This window comes from Ipomoea nil, unplaced genomic scaffold, assembly GCF_001879475.1.
Source record: "Ipomoea nil cultivar Tokyo-kokei standard unplaced genomic scaffold, Asagao_1.1 scaffold2975, whole genome shotgun sequence".
Taxonomy (NCBI): Eukaryota; Viridiplantae; Streptophyta; class Magnoliopsida; order Solanales; family Convolvulaceae; genus Ipomoea; species Ipomoea nil.
Window position 1 is genome coordinate 1,532,501 of NW_017619403.1, and position 17,701 is coordinate 1,550,201.

Sequence of the window (17,701 nt, forward strand, 5' to 3'; positions counted from 1 at the left end):
GAAGGTGATGTTAATGGTGCCTCTGAGCTCTTTCAGGTATTATTCCTATATTGGTTACACATTACATGTCTATGCTGAATACCATTTCAAGGTCTTTTCTTTTTAATTAGTCTTTATGAACTAATTAAAACTGCATTTAGGGGGTGTTTGGTAAATAGTTTTTAGCTGATTGAGTTAGTGGTTTTAACTAGTTGATAGCATTAGCTGATTGTAGAAAAATGTTTGGTATTTAGTTGTTAGCTGATAGCTGATTACATTCAAAATGACTTTCTCAAAAAGCTAATCGAAAGGCTTTTAGTTGTTTTTTTATTTTTAGCATTTTGAAGCAATACGCTTTTACAAAAAGCTAATTATCCAAACACTTATATTGATTGTTTAACCAAGTCAAGTAGCTAATAGTAATCAAATAAGCAAAAAATGACTGATAAGCTAATTATGTTACCAAATAGGCCTTAGTCAATCACTAACACCAGAAATGTAAAAGTGTCATATCAATCTTGGACTACTTGGTTAAAGTGTTCCTTTGTTTTTCCTGATAAATGTAATTTATACTTGAAAAGGAAACATTTACCATGTTAACATCTTCCAAATACACATTTTGGCATTTCTGGGGATACATTGCTATATTCTATGGGATCTGTATCATTTAGAAGGATACTGTGCATTTATCTTAATTGAAACATGTCTAAGCTTATAGTTGGATTGCATATTTATGTTTGTAACATTTGGTATGATATTGACTCTGATACTAAATTAAAGCATGTGCTCCATCTCAAGTTCTCAATTGAAAAGCTAAGTTGATAGATAGAGATTGCACATTTATGTTTATATGTTATATTCTCAATACTCTTGACCCCTAAATTTTGATATGCAGAGGGCAATCAGCATCACTCCACTGATGGCACATCAATTAATTCAGGTACTTAATCCCTATTTTCACTCATTTTCTAAGCAGTATACATCATTCAGACTGCACAAGTTTGATGGTACCAATGATTACCTGTACAGATTTTGAGATCAGATAATATTGAATTTGTGGTGGCTCCTTATGAGGCTGATGCACAGTTAGCATATATGTCTAGCCTTGAAGCAGAAAAAGGAGGAATTGCTGCAGTTATATCAGAGGATAGTGACTTACTGGCCTATGGTTGCCCCGCTGTAAGAACTTCTCGAAAATTCTGATTGGAGGTTTACTGCTCTCTTAATAGCTAGGAATTCCTTTCTATAATATTTAATGTTTTGCAGAATTTTTATTTGCTGGGGTGCAGGTTGTCTTTAAAATGGACCGTTATGGCAACGGTGAAGAGGTTTTGCTGGACAAAGTTTTAAAGTCTGGTGATGGGAAGCCGTCTTTCATAAATTTCAGTAAAGATTTGTTTGCAGGTGACTTGCATATTCTACATCCAACTAGCTAGATTATCTTTTGATCATCTTATCTCCTTATGAACTTAGACTGCTGAGTTTTTCTCAGGCATGTGTGTTCTAGCTGGTTGTGATTTTCTTCCATCCATCCCGGGGATTGGAATTGTAAAAGCTTATAATTTTGTCTGCAAGTATCGAAACTTAGATCGTGTAAGCATATCTATCTTTTATTCCTTCAAAAATAATAGCTTTATCTCTGCAACAGTGTAATTTGTTGCAGGCTTTCAAGTAGTAGATTGATACTCCATAGCCTCTTTACTAAGCATCCATTTCTAAATGTGATATATTTTCAGGTTCTCTCCGTGTTAAAGTTTGAGAAGGGCAGCCAAGTGCCTGAAGATTACTCGAGATCGTTTACCAAAGCAGTCGCTGTTTTTCAGCATGCCAGAATGTATGTGTGAACTAGAATGTGGTTGGTTCTTAATTAAACCGTCCTGCTTTATTTATAGGCTTTTGATTAAGTACTTCTTTACATGGTAAGCAGATATGATACTGTTTTGAAGCAGATAAGACACATGAAGCCAATTCCAGAAGCACTTCTGCAATCTCTTGAAGAAGAGCTCGACTTCTTGGGGCCGTATCCTTAAAAAACTAAGCTTTGATAGCTGTTTTATCTTCTTTTTCTCATTATATGACAAATGGGGTGTTTCATTTAACCTCATTTTGGGATGCTTTTTTCCTTTTCTGCTATGCATAGTCAGATTTGAAAGGCCTGATGAATGTGGGGTGCAAAATTTTAGTGTTTTAGCTTCTTTTGGTGAAAGTTTATCCTTGACCATAACCAGGGAAATGCCTTCTTCTATAGCAACTGCTATCGCTGAAGGTAAGCTAGATCCTTGTACAATGGAAGCATTTGATCACTTCCCCAGTGCTGAAAGTAATCTGTATCTCAAAAATCCCACCAGAGCTTCTGTTAAACTTCCTTCAAAAGACTCAATTGCTTCTCCTTCTGGGAAGGGTGGATTTGTTGCCATTTCCTCTCACAAACTCAGAAAAGAAGCCAAACGTAAGTACCCACTCTCCTTCGTGACAAAATCTTTAGATGTTTTAGTGAAGTGACATGATAATGTTTTTGGTTGAATTATCAGTAGAGGAACAGGAGCAAGTTTCGGAATGGAATCAAATCCCTTTTCTTGACGAGAAGAAGCATTTAGCTGAAGCTATAGCTCTTCGGAAGTTACTTAGCCCTTCAAATGCTGGGGTGGTTGAAGAAGATAAAAAGGCTAATCCAAGTGAAGCATTGAAGGTTCCTGATAACAACCCGTTTAGAAAACGATGTTTTGCAGAATTTGAGCCGGATGAGACAGAAAGCGTTACTGAACAAGTCTCGGTGGTAACTGAGGTTGAGAGCTTGGAAGTCTTTACCCCTCCAGATTCTCAGAGAAGTGTGAATTCTAAGGCTGTTAAAAAGCCAGATGAAAATAGAAGAGGCAAAAGTGAAAAGAAGGTTAAGAGAACTAATTCCCAAAGTTCTGTAACCAAGAAAAGCAGTATACTAAACTTCTTTTCTAGAGTGTAATTTAAACTTTTTATGCTGTTTAAGGCTTTTCTTTAAAAAAAAACATTCTGGGATTATTTCGTTTAAGGATTTGATAACCAACAAGTGGCGTTTTTCAGCGAGCAATTGCAAGTTTGCAAAATTAGCAAAGAACAGATTTTATTAAAACCACAAGGTCCAGAAGTTGCTGCTACAGGGCTTATACAGTTCTAACCAAGAAAGAGACAAACTAAAAGACGTTATGGTGGAGGGAGAGCTTAATGCTTGTTTTGACGAATCATATATTGGAACCAGTAGGCCGACTCCTTTGGAGCTCTCTTGAGGGTCTTGTAATCGACATACACGAGGCCAAATCTCGAAGTGTAGCCCAGCCTCCACTCGAAGTTGTCGAGCAATGACCAGGCGTGGTAGCCTATCACATTGGCCCCGTCGTCGATTGCCTTCTTCAGTTGAATCAGGTAACTCTTGTAATAGTTGATCCTTTTTGTGTCATGATAAGATTCAGCAAAGGTTAGATTGCCTGCATAGTCCATCCCTGCAGAAATTGAACAAGCGTTAGCGTTTCAGATTCGTTTAAGTTGGTCTGCAAAACCACCATGGCTTTTTGTTTTCGTTTACCGTTTTCTGATAAAAGCATAGTAGGATTTCCATAACGCTCCTTCACATAGCTCACAGCCTTGTACATTCCCCAGGGCACCATATAGAGCCATTCTGAATGTGCCTATAGATTATTCAATCAAACCAGGATTCATAATAAGGTTTAGTTTTAGCAGATAAAATGGATATATAGTTTTGTTCAACATACCCTCGGACCAATTGGCACTCCGTTTTTTTCATCTGCACGAGAAATATCATAAAATCAGATGACCATGCAAATAGGACGAAAAAAAACTGGGAAAAGAGGGCAGTAATCTTACAAGCAAACCCGACGTTCCAGTCATTCTGGTAGCCGGGGACTGGTGGCTTGGTATTATGTGGCTCATACATATAGTAAGTTGTGTATTGGTTTATGCCAACGTAATCGATTGATCCTTTAACCATCTTAACCTCGTCGGGTGTGAACTTGGGGAGCCTTTTGCCTACGATGTTTTGCATGGTTTTCGGGTATTCCCCATACACAATGGGATGCAAAAACCAGCCCAAATGAAAGTCTCTAGCCCTCTGAGCAGCATAATTGTCAGCCTTTGATCTTGTCAGGGGTTCATACCACGAAAAATCCAGGAGAATCCCAAATCTCCCCTTCTGCTTAGCCTGCAATTCCATTTCAATTTCAAGTAAGTTTCTCGACGAAAATCACCACATACAAGGGAGACATTCCCAATCCCGCCTCACCTGTGTGAGCATATAACTATTAATGTGCAATCCAACTACCAGCTTAAGCTTTTAGTTGAGATGGAGCACATGCTTCAATTACCTGATACTTAGCGCGATATCTCTGAGCAGCTGCCCCGTGGGACAAGAGGAGATTGTGAGTGACAATGTAAGGCTCGGTGGCAGAGTTCCCCTCGGTGCAGTTGCCAAACGGCTGGGAGCACCTCCCGGGCGCGAAGTACCCATTGTCGTACCCCAGGGCAGCCACCACTCTCGGCTCATTGAACGAAAACCAGTTCTTCACTCTGTCACCAAACGTCTTGAAACAGAACTCTGCATAATCAGCAAAGTCTTCCCTGCACAAAATCCCAGATTCCAATCCTAAATTCCAGGCAAAACAAAACATGATCATAGTAAAACAATGTGGAAAGATCAGAGATCTTAGACTTACACGACTTGTCGGTCCAGCCAGCCATTGTACCTATCTTGGAGTGCTTGAGGAAGATCATAGTGGTTGAGGTTAGCATAGGGGGTAATGCCTGCAACACATTCAAACAAGACACAAGTTAAATTCATGATTATTATTTTTTCTAGGAAATCATTAAAAATCGCGAAAAAATATACCTCTTTTGAGCATGTAATTGATCAACCTATTGTAGTAAGCAACTCCCTGCCAGTTCACCTTGCCAGTTCCATCTATAGTTTGAATAAAAGCTTTAGTTAATCAGTTTTTTGAGTACTACTAACTCTGTTACAAAGTAGTATTTGTTCATATATACTTTCTCAATCTATTGAAGCATAAAGAGTCAATATCGTCCCCACTGGGGCGATAAACCCATGACCTCCAATTTGGGGGAGGCATTTCGTATCACTAAACCACAAGTTCATTGATAGATTTTTTTTTTTTTTTTTTTTTCTTCTTCTAAAAATGCAGATATAGGAACTTATTGGGGGAAAAAAAAGTTGATGGGAAATTGAGATTACTAGGGAATATCCTGGACCATGAAATTGAGAAACGGTAAGCTTCAAAGTTGAGATTGGCCAACAAATCAATATCTTCCTGCACACAAAAATAATACCACCATAGTGTTTTTAAGGAAAAATATAATGCTAAAAACTCGTTATATTAATTGGCTAATCCCATCACAAAAAGATCATATTTATGACATTTTAATCTAAAATATATAGTTTGATGTCACTCGACCACAAAGTATTGAGCTTGTTGCAAGTTAATTAGATATATATATATCATAAAAGGTCTTCATGTAATAATAATTAAATAAAAAAGAGTTCAATACAATATGTCAATATTGACATGTGAGAAATAAGAATTGCAAGGAAAATGTAACACAACTCTATTTTGAGTGAACTACTAATACATTTTATTTTATTTTTTGGTTTGAAAATGTAATTACAATGATACAATTACTAATTGAGTCATTACAAGGAAAAATATGGTAGAATTGTTAATAAAATTTAGTTTTTAAAATCATACCTTTTATAGTTTTATTGTTGTCTTTTTTAAGTGAAAGAGAAGAGATATATATTTATTAAATACCACTTTTTTTTTTTTTCCAATATGGTTAGAATATCATTTTTTTCTCTCATTTTTCACATTGTAAATAAATAAATAAATAAATAAATAAATAAATAAATAAATAAATAAATATATATATATATATATATATATATATATATATATATATATATATATATATATAGTGGAATTTTTCATCAAATCTTGATTTATAATGTTAAGTTTATCAAATAGGACGAAAATTAATTTACATATTGTAAATGGATTGATTAATTTTCGAGTTTAAAAATCTTTTAATTAGATAATAATTAAATTTTGTCATGGGGGTCGAAGCTAGAAGACACAATGTGGTCCAACATTAAATTAATTCATATTAAGAATTGGGAAAAGGAAAAATGTATCGCATGTCGGTGGGCATCTTTTGATTGTTTTTTTTTTTAATATTTAAATTAATTTTATTTTGGTCATAGATTTATAGGTGACAATTTATTTTAAATTTTTTTATAAATAAAACAATTTAAATAGAAAGGTGATATTATTTTATATATTTTTTTCATCAATCATTATTTGAAAAAAATAATAGTTGAAATGATGATACGGAGTAAATAAGATTTTTGTAGAAGACTATAAATGGTATAGCATATAATGGACTTACTTTATATCTATGGTACTGGTCCACAGACACCTCTCCTGTCGCATTGTTGGGCTCACGTCCTGTTCATATCAAACCAAGTAATTATAAACACTTTTTAAAATTTTAGTTTTTTTTTTAATGCGACTGACTACACAGAGTCACAATACCTCCACTGAGTCTTGATCTCATGACCTATCACATGAAAAAAGTCATTATATGCCATCTAAGTACAAAATACTTATAATTTTAAAATTTTAGTTAAATCTATTTCAACACAATTTCGATCAATTGAAAAGATTTATATTTTCCCTACTAAAATCATTAATTATATGTCCCCACAAGGCCACAACAATCTAACAAAATAAGAAATGAGTTAATACTCAAAATCGTCCTTAACTATAGTGGTTTTTTTCAATTTCGTCCTAAATAACTTTGGTAACCTAATATCGTCCCAGACTTTTGTGTTTCGCGCAATTTAGTCCCAGACTTTTGTGTTTTTGCTCAATTTAGTCCCTCATTTGTTATTCTGTCCATTTGGTGTTAAATAAATACACAATTAAGTAATTTTAATATTGGCATCTCTTTACTCATAGACATGTGAACTGCGAAATCCCTTTTTTTTTTACGAATTACTCACAGAATTACTCATAAAACTGCGAATATAAAATTTGATTTGCAGGTCCGGGAGTAATTCTGGGTGTAATTCGTACAAGAAAGAGGAATTTCGCACTTCACAAGTTGAAAATAAAGAGAGATCAATATTGAAATTACTGAATTGTCCCTTTATTTTACACCAATTTGACGGAATAAAAAATGGAGGACTAAATTGAGCGAAACACAAAAGTCTGGGACGATATTAGGTCACCAAAGTCATTTAGGACGAAATTGAGAAAAACCACTATAGTCGAGGACGACTTTGGGTATTAACTCAATAAGAAATATAGTAACAGTTTATGTTTAAAGTGGACATATTATTTATGTCAAATCTTAATTGGTAAAGAACCCCAAGAAAAAAAAAATCATTATTCATATCTGACGGGCTCAAACAAAGAGGGCAAAAATTCAAATATTTTATAGTTAAAATTACAAAACAAATTTACTAATGCACACCCTCTAGTAATGAGTGTGATTTTTCTCCATCTGCATGGCGCAGGAGCCATATCTAAGAAGGTAAAAATGGATCGGAGAAGGAAGATAATTTACCGGGAACTTTGATGAAAGTGTCCCAAATGCTAGGTCCACGGCCGTATTCTTTCCCGGCGGCACCTTCCACTTGGTAAGCGGAGGTCGCGGTTCCGAACATGAAGCCCTTGGGGAAACTTGCTCGGCTCAGCCCTCCGGTGTCGAACCCCGCCGGAGCAGTAGTCTCCGGCGACACCTCCGACTGAATTTCAGTCGCAGTGGAAATTAATAGTAGCAGGAAGAGCCACGTGGCTGTAGTCGTCATGTTTTTTACTGTCATTGGAAAATGAGGAGACAGAATGAGTACGGTGTGATGGGGATTTAGGTGCGTATTTATAAGAAGGAAATGTGAGTTAATTACCGATTTAGTCCCTTGATTATTTTTTAACTGTCAATTTAATCTTCGAATTGTTTAAGATTTCATCAATGAAACTCTTTCGTGGAATAAAATGGTGATTTTCACATTTTTAAAATTTAATCAAATTTGTCTTTGAAATTTAATTGTCAAAATTTTAAATAATCAAAGAATTAAATTAGTTGAAATTGAAAATTAAAACCTAGTTTGACAATTGAAAAACAATTGAGGGACCAAAACATTGATTCCCCGTACACATATATAATAATTGAACCAAACAAGAGAAAATAACATTTTTCTCAATTTTTAGAAAATTGACTTTCTTGAATTTTTTTTTTCCATCCAACCAAATAAGGTATAATAGATTTTTTAATGTTTTTTCAGTAATTTAATTTTTTAAAAATAATTTCATAAAATGTTTTTATTGAAAAAAAAAACAGTTTGAAAAATTAGTTAATGGTATTACTATGGAAACATAAAAATTCAATTTATTGAAATGTTATTTCAAATATTTGGGTTGGCATCAGTTTTTTTTTTTTTAATATTTTTTTTAAAAGTTCAATATATCATTGCCGCTGAGTCGCTGACTAGCAACAAAGGAAAATAAATGATAAAAAATTAATTAAATAAAATTTACATATTTTTAATTATTTGAAAAATTGAATCCAGCGATTCTAACTTGAAATTACTTTTTTACTTTTCGCAAAATCATATTCCTAATTAATTACTCGAACTTATCCAAGTCGCCAACAAATATGGAAATATATAATTCATTACCTAATATAATCATTATATGATCGCAACACACACACACACACACACACACACACACACACACACACACACACACACACACACATATATATATATATATATATATATATAGTGCATCCATCTAATATTTTTTAATGGTCTAGATTAAATTAAGTGTGTGCGAACGCGCATTAAATGTGTGCAAAACGCGATTTAATGTGTTTGCACACATTTAATGCGCGTTCGCACACACTTAATCTAATCTAGACCATTAAAAAATATTAGATGGATGCACATGATGTGTTCTCACGTTCTCACCTAAGCACATGTTCTCATATGATCCCATATCTCTCTCTCTCTCTCTCTCTATATATATATATATATATATATATATATATATATATATATATATATATATTTCATTTTCCTGCTCAAACTTTTGTAGTAAAACTTATTTGGTGACCAAATGTAAAATAGAAATTAAATACAATCTATTAATTCATAATATTGTTTACATATTCACGTATTAACCTTATTGGTAAATCTATTAATTGGTAATATCTTTTTTTTTTTATATTCATTTATTTATATTGAGAAATTATATTTAGAGATATAGATATGTATACTAATATACAACTGTTACGACTCCAATGTTTATCCTTGCTCAGGATATTTTTCCATTAAAGACTTGTAAGCTATTAGGCTGCAATTGGTGCGCACCTGGCCTATATGAAGTCCCATAGAGAAAATTGAGTGATTCCATAAAATCTAGAGAGTGCATGTTTCACGATCAAGAGGTACTTTTTTTCTTTCAATTTTGCTTTTTTTTTTCTACGCCTCCAATATTTATCCTTGCCTAGGATATTCCTCCATTGAAGAATTTCAAAGCTATTAGATGGTGATTGGTGTGCACCTATATGAAGTCCCATAGAGAAAGAGGAGTGATTCCATAAAATCTAGAGAGTGCATATTTCACGATTAAATAGTATTTTTTTTTTCAATTTTGCTATTTTCTAGAACTCGTGTTGTATATGAAATTGGGAAAAAGATGCATTACAAAGTTGCTTCCTATATTGCAAAAATAAATTGCAAAACAACACTTTTCTTTTTTACTCCATTGTAGGGAACTTCATGCTCATATACCAAGGGAGCATGTTGGTAACGGGTAAGTACTGTATTCTTTTCAAAGAATGAAAAGTTGATGCCATTAAAAATTTTATGGTGATAAGTCATTTCTATATTTACAAAAATGCACTCATTATTTTATGTTGTAATTCAACTATGCTATTTTTGTTAAAGAATAAAAAAAATGACAACTTTCCTAGACAAATTTATTTATTGAAATCATTTTCATCTTTGAAGTCTATAGATGATAAACAGTTCGTTGGTAAGTTTCATTTACAACTTTAATCTACATCTGAATTCTTTTTTATTTATTTATTTTTATTTATTAACATGTTTGACGTTATTGGTATGGTCGTTGAGATATACTCCCCATTGGATAAGATCATTGCAGGGAAGCCTTCTTAACTTACTGATTTTCTAATTGTAGGTTGATACAAAGTAAATTATCTAATTTTGTTATTTTTATTGTATTTTGTATATGTATTTTTTATTAAGTAGTTTACTTGTTTACAGGGACAATCAATTGAAGGCTACAGTGTGAGATCAACATATACCAAGAGTTGAAACCTTTTTATTTATTTTTATTTTTTTATTTTTTAAAGGAATAAGGGTCAAATATGCCATCGAACTGCACATGATAATACAATTAGGCCACTGAACTTTAAAAACCAACAATTGGGTCCCTAAACGAATAAATTTTAAACAATTCTTCAAATTTGAAGGTTTTCAACAGGTCATTCTCCAAATTAATTATTTTTAAAAAATAAATCTTAAAAATTTAACTATTAAAAAAAAAAACAGTTCTCCGGCCGGTTTCTTCGTATAATAGAAGAAGAAAAATGGGATTTCTTGTAACGAACAAGAGAAGGGACTGCTTCCACTGTTGTGTTCATATGTTTCTACCATTCAATTTCGTTCTTGTTTTGTTTTCTTCTCTTAATAATTATTATTGTTATTCCACTATTATTCTTTTAATCCTCTATAATTTCTTCCCCAGTATAGATTTATGTAGTTACCGAGTATTATTTATGCTGATGCGCCTAGAAATTTCTTGCTTTTATGCATTCTTCGCTGTCACGGTAGAAGAATCTTTGGCGGTGGGGCTATTTAGCCCTAGCACTTGCTCCTGCGATACAAATCTTGGCGCTGTGAGCTTTGATTGATCTGCAATGGAGGGAGGTTCAGAAGGAGAGCACTAATGCATACAGGGCACTAATGTTTGGCTAGAATAGTAGAAGAAACCGGCCGGAGTTTTTTTTTTTTTTTTTTAATAATTAATTTTTAAAATTTATTTTTTAAAAAATAATTAAGGGAGGATGACCTGTTGACCTGTTGGAAATCTTCAAATTGGAAGAATTGTTTGAAATTTGTTAATTTAGGGACCCAATTGTTGGTTTTTTAGGTTCAATGGCCTAATTGCATTATTGTGTGCAGTTCGATGACATATTTGACCCTTATTCCTTTTTTAAATTCTGACCTTGCAAATCCTATGATTGTCCTTATGCAATTGTGTAGAGTTAAGAATGATACGAAGAGTTAATCTTAACACAAATGTTTTAATTTTTCTTTATATTTGAAAGTGTTTGAATAAGGACAAGTAACGAATGTTCTTTTTGATTAGCCGGTTATGTCAAGATATGTAATTTCTGATACACAGCTCCTTTTCAATCAGGGTTTACAGAGTTTTGTGATTTTCTGGAAATGTAAATTTATTATGTCTTAATCATTATCATTTATTTTTGTACATATTTTATTTATGATTGTCCATTTTTTAAAATCCAAAGAATAAGCAAAGTATAATCTAAAGTATAAAATAAAGCCAAAGTTGTACATGTTTGCAAAGTGATGGAGCATTGTAATAGTCTCAGTGCATCCAAATGAAGACATCATTTAACTAATTATTTCTTTCTTATCTCACATTAAAGGTTCAATACTGCATATATATATATATATATATATATATATATATATATATATATATATATAAAGTATTAGTAATAACATTGGTACTACTAAATGTGTATATAACTAATTATTTATTGATTTAGGATTAAAGAGTGCCCTATATGATCTTAGAACTCAAATTTTACTTCTAGAGTTCCAGATACATTATAAATAATCAACCTACATCAGTACTATCTTATCTTTATATGAAAAAAACTCATCATCCTTATGTGTACATGCGCATATACAAAACTATAAACTGTCATTTTTAGATTGAATTCATCTTTCATGTGTAGCTGTATTTTTATCAACTAATTTAATAAAGCTTATTTTGTAAGCAAATGTAAAATGGATATTAACTAAAATCTTGGTAATATTGTTTCCATATTTACGTATTAACGTAATAACGTAATAACATAATATCATATAGAAAAGACATATTAGTTATAATCATATAGAAAAGACATATTAGTTATATTCTATAATATAATAATATTTTTGATTACATTATTGTTTGAAAATTCTCCGTATTTTTTTTTACGTATTTATAATACCGTGTAGAAAAAATTAATTAATTAGGTAATAACATAATAGCATAATTCGCAATATTATGTATGATATTACCGTGTAGAATTTTTGGATGTTTATCACCAACTAATTTCATACAACTTATTTTGTAAGCAAATGTAAAACAGAAATTAACTAAAATCCTGGTAATATTGTTTCCATATTCAATGCTCTCACGTACTAACATAATCCTATATAACCAATTTAAACAATTTATAATATAACCAATTCATATATATATATATATATATATATATATATATATATATATATATATATATATATATATATAATATACAATCTAGAATAATAATAAGAGCCCAAGAGAGTTAGGCCTATAATGGGTAGAAAAAATGGCGGTTAAATTTTGTAATCAAATGAATGATTCAGATTGATCAGATTTTAATTTTTCCTTAAAATTTCCTAATTTATCCTTAATGAATATGATTATCCGTTAACTTTTCCGTTAAATATTATCTTTTCCGTTAATTTCTGTTAGTTCACCTTTAACTTACTCATTGATTTCAATAAGAAAGGTCTTGGGTTCGAACCTCATCCCAATCAAAGTTGGCATAATTAGTACTCTTATTAAATTAAATAATAATTTAGTAGCTACAACAAAAAATAATACATATGCATTTCTTTAATTTAGAATTATGTGTCTACAAATCTTTATTCAAAAAAATTATTCATTATCAATAAATTAAATAAGAGAAATAATTTCATTAGTTATATTGTATTTATTTTTCTCCAATATAAAAATTCTTTACATTCAAATTCATCAATTGATTATATTCGCTATATTATTCCTACAATATCTTTATTAAAAAAATATTCATTATCAATAAATTAATTAAGAGAAATAATTTTATTAGTTATATTGTCCTTATATTTCTCCAATGTAAAAATTCTTTACATTCAAATTCATCAATTGATTATATTTACTACAACTACTGGAAATTATGGAATTTCCGACCACCTGAAAATGATCTTAAATTAAGTTGATACCAAAAAGTCCAAAAAGTGGCCGGAAATAGCAACAAAGGTTTTTCCGGATACCAAAGTGGTCGGAACAAGGCTTTCGACTTGATTTAAGATCACTTTCAGGTGGTCGGAAATTCCATAATTTTCAGTAGTGTACATTGTCTATTATCTTTATTGTGCACTATTTTTTAATTAAATATCAAAGTTATAATACAAAATAATGCTATATATTTATTTACCAAGTATTTTATTAATACCATGAAAATATTATAAAAATATAATTAATAAAGCCAATCATATTAACTACTTGAGATATTTGTTGACAAAGAAGAGGGTATTCAAATCACACAATAAATTGAAGTGAGAACTACCTTGCAATGTCCTTGTTTGACAATCAGCAGTTAGCAGTTAGCGTTAACGGACTATATTAGTAAATTTGACCAGCGAATTATATCAACGGTTGGTAAAAAGATATTTGAAAAAATTAGCTGTTTAGATTAACATATAAAATGACCTAAGGGTATACATAATAATAATAATAATAATAATAATAATAATAATAATAATAATAATAATAATAATAATAATTGTTTTTTAAAAATTAAAAAATTAAAAAATTAAAAAAATAAAAAATAAAATTAAGCCAATCATATTAACTACTTGGGAGATTTATTGACAAAAAGGGTATTCAAATCACACAACAAATTGAAATATGAAACTATCTCGCAATGTCCTTGTTTGGCAATCAACAGTTAGCTCTTCAATATTAGTATATATTTAATATTTTATGCCCCAATTTTTATTTTTTTCTCCCTTATGTCCCGTATTTGGTTTCAACCATACCTATACAATTATTTTATTGACAATTATAATCAATCTTGACTTTATTATCTTGCATTTGTACACTTAGAATTGCCTATTTAAATACGCAAATTTAACATTCAATTATCTATGCATGAACAATTCCAATATAATCTTGTCTTGATATACTTTAAAGTACTTATTTAAAAAAAAACATTGGACATTATCCCAATCGCGCAATGCGCGTAAAAAAACTAGTATATATATATATATATATATATATATATATATATATATATATATGCTACAACCTCACGGTCAAATCTATACTATAATTAAAAACAAAAATCATATTTACTTGATTTCCTGCCCAAACAACAGTAAATAGTAAAGGTAAATTAAAAAAATAAAGATTTTAAAAAAGGAACATAAATATTTCACAATAATATTCTACATTATCAATTAAAAATGTAATGAAAATTAGGTAAATTGGAAATAAAAATGAATATTAATAATTCACTGAAAATTAAAAATGAAAATGAAAAAATATAAGGAGCAACACACACAGTAATGTTGTAACGTATGTTTGTAACACCGGGAAATTGTAACGCAGTTTGGGCGAAAACCCTAATCTGCGAGGCACTTCTCAAATTGAGAATTAGCCTAAATTCACTATGAGCAATTTCAAAAGTACAGAGTATAGGAAGAAGAAAACTTTACACAATAGATCTCACAAACTCTCATAATCTATTGTAACCTAAACTCTCGTACTACTCCAAAGTGATAGACTCTCTTTCTCTCAATATATCTGTATGCACTCGGTCAGATGATTCGGGTAAAATCGCTGCCTCTATTCTTCTAAGAGTCTTTCTTAAATAGGTGATACTTGATCACGATCCTAGTTAAAGTATAAATCCCAATTAGATTAGGATTTGAATGATGCTTGTAGTTTGACTGGGAGACAAGTCCCAATTAGATTAGGATTTGAATGATGCTTGTAGTTTGACTGGGAGACAATTGAATCTGTGTTTTCAATTATCCTTTTTGCCAATAATATTTTTGACAATTCTTTATTCAACAATCTCCCCCTTTGTCAATATTTTTGGCAAAAACTTTGATTCCTGATTTTCTTGAATATCTCCCCCTTAGTCCTTGCTTTCTAGTAGTCTGCTTATCACAATCTTCAAGTGGTAGTTTTGATTTGAAGTGATTGGTGATATTGTCAAGTCTTTAAACTGTCTTAGTCCAAGGATTAGTAACCTAGGCAGTTTTTCCTAATAATGCACATAGTCATTTGCTATTGCAATTACATTAGTATGCTATTTTGATAGTAAGACAGAACACAAAAGATAGTCTTTCTAATGATGCACATAGTCATTTGCTATTGCAGTTACATTAGCATGCTACTTTAATAGTAAGACAGAGCACAAAAGACAGGCAGATGTCAAAAAGATTGTCTTGGTAGTATCAGTATCAAGCAGTATCAAAAAGCATAATAGTAAGCAGTCATAAGCAGTCATCATCATAATAGTAAGCAGTCATAAGCAGTCATCATCATCAGGATTCATCTCCCCCTATTTTTGACAAAAACATTTGACAAGTTCAGTCTGAGTCAGAGGATGTTGCTTCTGGGGTTCCAACAGCCTGTTCTTCTTCTTGGCTTCCTTCTTGATTTTCTGCATCATCTTCTTGGGACTTTTCAGTCTCTCCTTCAGATTCTTCTTCATCAGCATTTACTTCTTGGGATTTTTCAGCTTTCTTATCAGGCTCTTCTTTATTGTTTGCTCCTAAGGCTGTAAGCCATTTGAGTACTTCAACTTTCTCTTCTTGGATTTCCAACTGTCTCTGCTTTATGTACCTTTCAGATGTATTAAGCTCATTGAGTCTTTTCTGGAAGTATTTTTGAAGCATATCAGTGTTCATGGGGTCATCTTCTGGACTTGTGGTTTTCAGGTCATTTTGATGAAATCCCTTTTTCAGTTTAACAGACACATTCAGGGTTTTGATCTGTTGGAGATTCTTCTTGGTAGTCTTCAGTCCTTGTTTGGTGAGGATGGTTTGGATTAGGTTTGGAAAGATTAGAGAGGCTTTGGGAGATTTGATTTCAGCTAGATTCATGATTTGTTGATGTACCAGTTCTCCATAGCTGATTTTGATCTTTTTCCCAACTTTGTATAATAATTCTGCCAAGCTCCATTTCACAGTGTTCTCATGTAAGGAAGGCATCCAGTTTGCCAGAGCTATTTTCTGTAGGATTGCATATTTGCTTGTCAGGCAGGCAGCTTTGATCTTCTTCTTTTCAAGGACTACATTTCCTGCTGTGATCTCCTGGGCTATGATGTCCCCATTATGATTGAATTGATAATCTTGTTCATAGGTGTTGTAGCAGGTGTTTATAACATCTGGGGAAAAGTCATAGTAATTTCCTCTTAGGTAAATTTTTTCATACAAAGGACTTGATGAGACTGATGATTCCTTTTTGAGATTGCTATAAAATTCATGAATCATTTTTTCTTCAAATGGTTCAATCTTTGTGACTGTGTCAAGCAACTTTCCTTGAGCTAGGAGTTCTATGATGTGTTCTCCATCTTTAAGGTTCTCCAGATTGACCAGCTTTTGAGGGATGATTTTTCGTTGTGAGGTTTTGTGCCACATATTGCTTGAAGCTTTATCCTGGAACTGGTTGTTGAGAGGTTGTGGCAGATCGGGTGTTGGAAGTGTGGTTTCAACATCTATTTCTGCTGTTTGTTTTCCCTTTTCCTTTGATGTGAACTTCCTTCGTGATTTGCCCTGATTCTTTGAGACATTTACCTGGGGCTTTTGGACCTTTCATTCTGGCATTCTTTACTATTTTCCCAGTCATCATCAACTTCTTTTTGTTTTCTTTTAGCAGTCCTAGTCATCCTTGGAGGTGGGATGTTAGGTGTCCTTCTTGGAGGCCCCACAGAGATTGGAAAATCACATGGTCTTTTAGCTCTGGGGTCAGCTCCTTCATACGGATCCACTCTTCTTCTTTTTCTTAGGAATTCATCAGGATTAGTTTCATTTGGACTTGTTTCGTGGCCTTCTACTCTTAATTCAGTAGAAATATTGTCTAGCTCTTTTTCAAAGCTGTCAACTGTGTCTGAATTTGTAACCCTAGTTTCTGGGTTAGATTCTGATTCCCTAATTTCTTCCTCATTTGTAGGGAGTTTTTCTTGTGGCACTAAGTTTTCACTTTGTTGGTGTATGATTTTGTCTAGGTCAACTATCAATTCCCCAAATATACCCTCTGAACCAGTCGGTTCTGTTTCTGCAATCAGGTTTGATTATGCAAGTGGGTTATCATCTAGGGGTGATTCGAGAGGGGGAGATGAGTTACCTGGTTGAGAGTAGATGTCTTCGAAAGGTATCTGCGTGATTGGTACTGGATCCATGACTATATCCTCCGAGTGTTGTGGCTGATCGAGTGGAGAATCTTTGCTGATGGCAGGGGTTCCTCGTCGTGGTGGCCGACGGGATGATTTCTTTCCTTTCGGCATCTTGGAACCTCTTGATTTCTTCATAGTTCTGAGATTGGTGAGTGATGAAGAAGATGATCGACATGAG

General features: G+C 32.3%; 3 protein-coding genes across 3 annotated transcripts in view; 1 reads left to right on the forward strand and 2 right to left on the reverse strand.

The window, feature by feature from the left end:
* Positions 1-3,043, forward strand: part of LOC109163157 (exonuclease 1) — a 3,759-nt gene extending 716 nt beyond the window's left edge. The window contains exons 4-12 of the mRNA XM_019311901.1: positions 1-36; positions 875-919; positions 1,009-1,158; positions 1,269-1,383; positions 1,472-1,572; positions 1,716-1,813; positions 1,907-1,999; positions 2,208-2,428; positions 2,511-3,043. The exon at positions 1-36 is cut by the window's left edge and continues 43 nt beyond it. Coding sequence (XP_019167446.1) covers positions 1-36; positions 875-919; positions 1,009-1,158; positions 1,269-1,383; positions 1,472-1,572; positions 1,716-1,813; positions 1,907-1,999; positions 2,208-2,428; positions 2,511-2,941 — 1,290 coding nt within the window. The 3' untranslated portion in view covers positions 2,942-3,043. The remainder of the gene's footprint in view (positions 37-874; positions 920-1,008; positions 1,159-1,268; positions 1,384-1,471; positions 1,573-1,715; positions 1,814-1,906; positions 2,000-2,207; positions 2,429-2,510) is intronic.
* On the reverse strand, positions 2,979-7,859 carry LOC109163160 (beta-glucosidase 44-like). The gene is made up of 10 exons (XM_019311904.1): positions 7,606-7,859; positions 6,424-6,482; positions 5,216-5,291; positions 4,856-4,927; positions 4,683-4,770; positions 4,335-4,587; positions 3,838-4,171; positions 3,726-3,757; positions 3,539-3,641; positions 2,979-3,455 (listed from the first exon to the last, which is right to left on the reverse strand). The coding sequence occupies exons 1-10, from the start codon at positions 7,847-7,849 to the stop codon at positions 3,178-3,180; spliced, it is 1,539 nt and encodes a 512-aa protein (XP_019167449.1). The 5' UTR covers positions 7,850-7,859; the 3' UTR covers positions 2,979-3,177.
* A 7,856-nt stretch (positions 7,860-15,715) lies between these two features.
* Positions 15,716-17,658, reverse strand: LOC109163048. Its single transcript, XM_019311769.1, has 3 exons — positions 17,475-17,658; positions 16,925-17,405; positions 15,716-16,889 (listed from the first exon to the last, which is right to left on the reverse strand). The coding sequence occupies exons 1-3, from the start codon at positions 17,656-17,658 to the stop codon at positions 15,716-15,718; spliced, it is 1,839 nt and encodes a 612-aa protein (XP_019167314.1).
* Between the last annotated feature and the right edge of the window lie 43 nt (positions 17,659-17,701).

Excerpts from the sequence above, each read along its gene's own strand:
- LOC109163160 (XM_019311904.1), bottom strand. The coding sequence starts at position 7,849 with ATGACGACTACAGCCACGTGGCTCTTCCTGCTACTATTAATTTCCACT. Across the intron at positions 4,771-4,855 it reads CAATTACATGCTCAAAAGAG|GCATTACCCCCTATGCTAAC; the intron begins GTATATTTTTTC and ends AATGTGTTGCAG. Across the intron at positions 4,172-4,334 it reads GATATCGCGCTAAGTATCAG|GCTAAGCAGAAGGGGAGATT; the intron begins GTAATTGAAGCA and ends ATGGAATTGCAG.
- LOC109163048 (XM_019311769.1), bottom strand. The coding sequence starts at position 17,658 with ATGAAGAAATCAAGAGGTTCCAAGATGCCGAAAGGAAAGAAATCATCC. Across the intron at positions 17,406-17,474 it reads AGACATCTACTCTCAACCAG|AAACAGAACCGACTGGTTCA; the intron begins GTAACTCATCTC and ends ACCTGATTGCAG. Across the intron at positions 16,890-16,924 it reads GAAAGGTCCAAAAGCCCCAG|GAAGTTCACATCAAAGGAAA; the intron begins GTAAATGTCTCA and ends CAAATCACGAAG.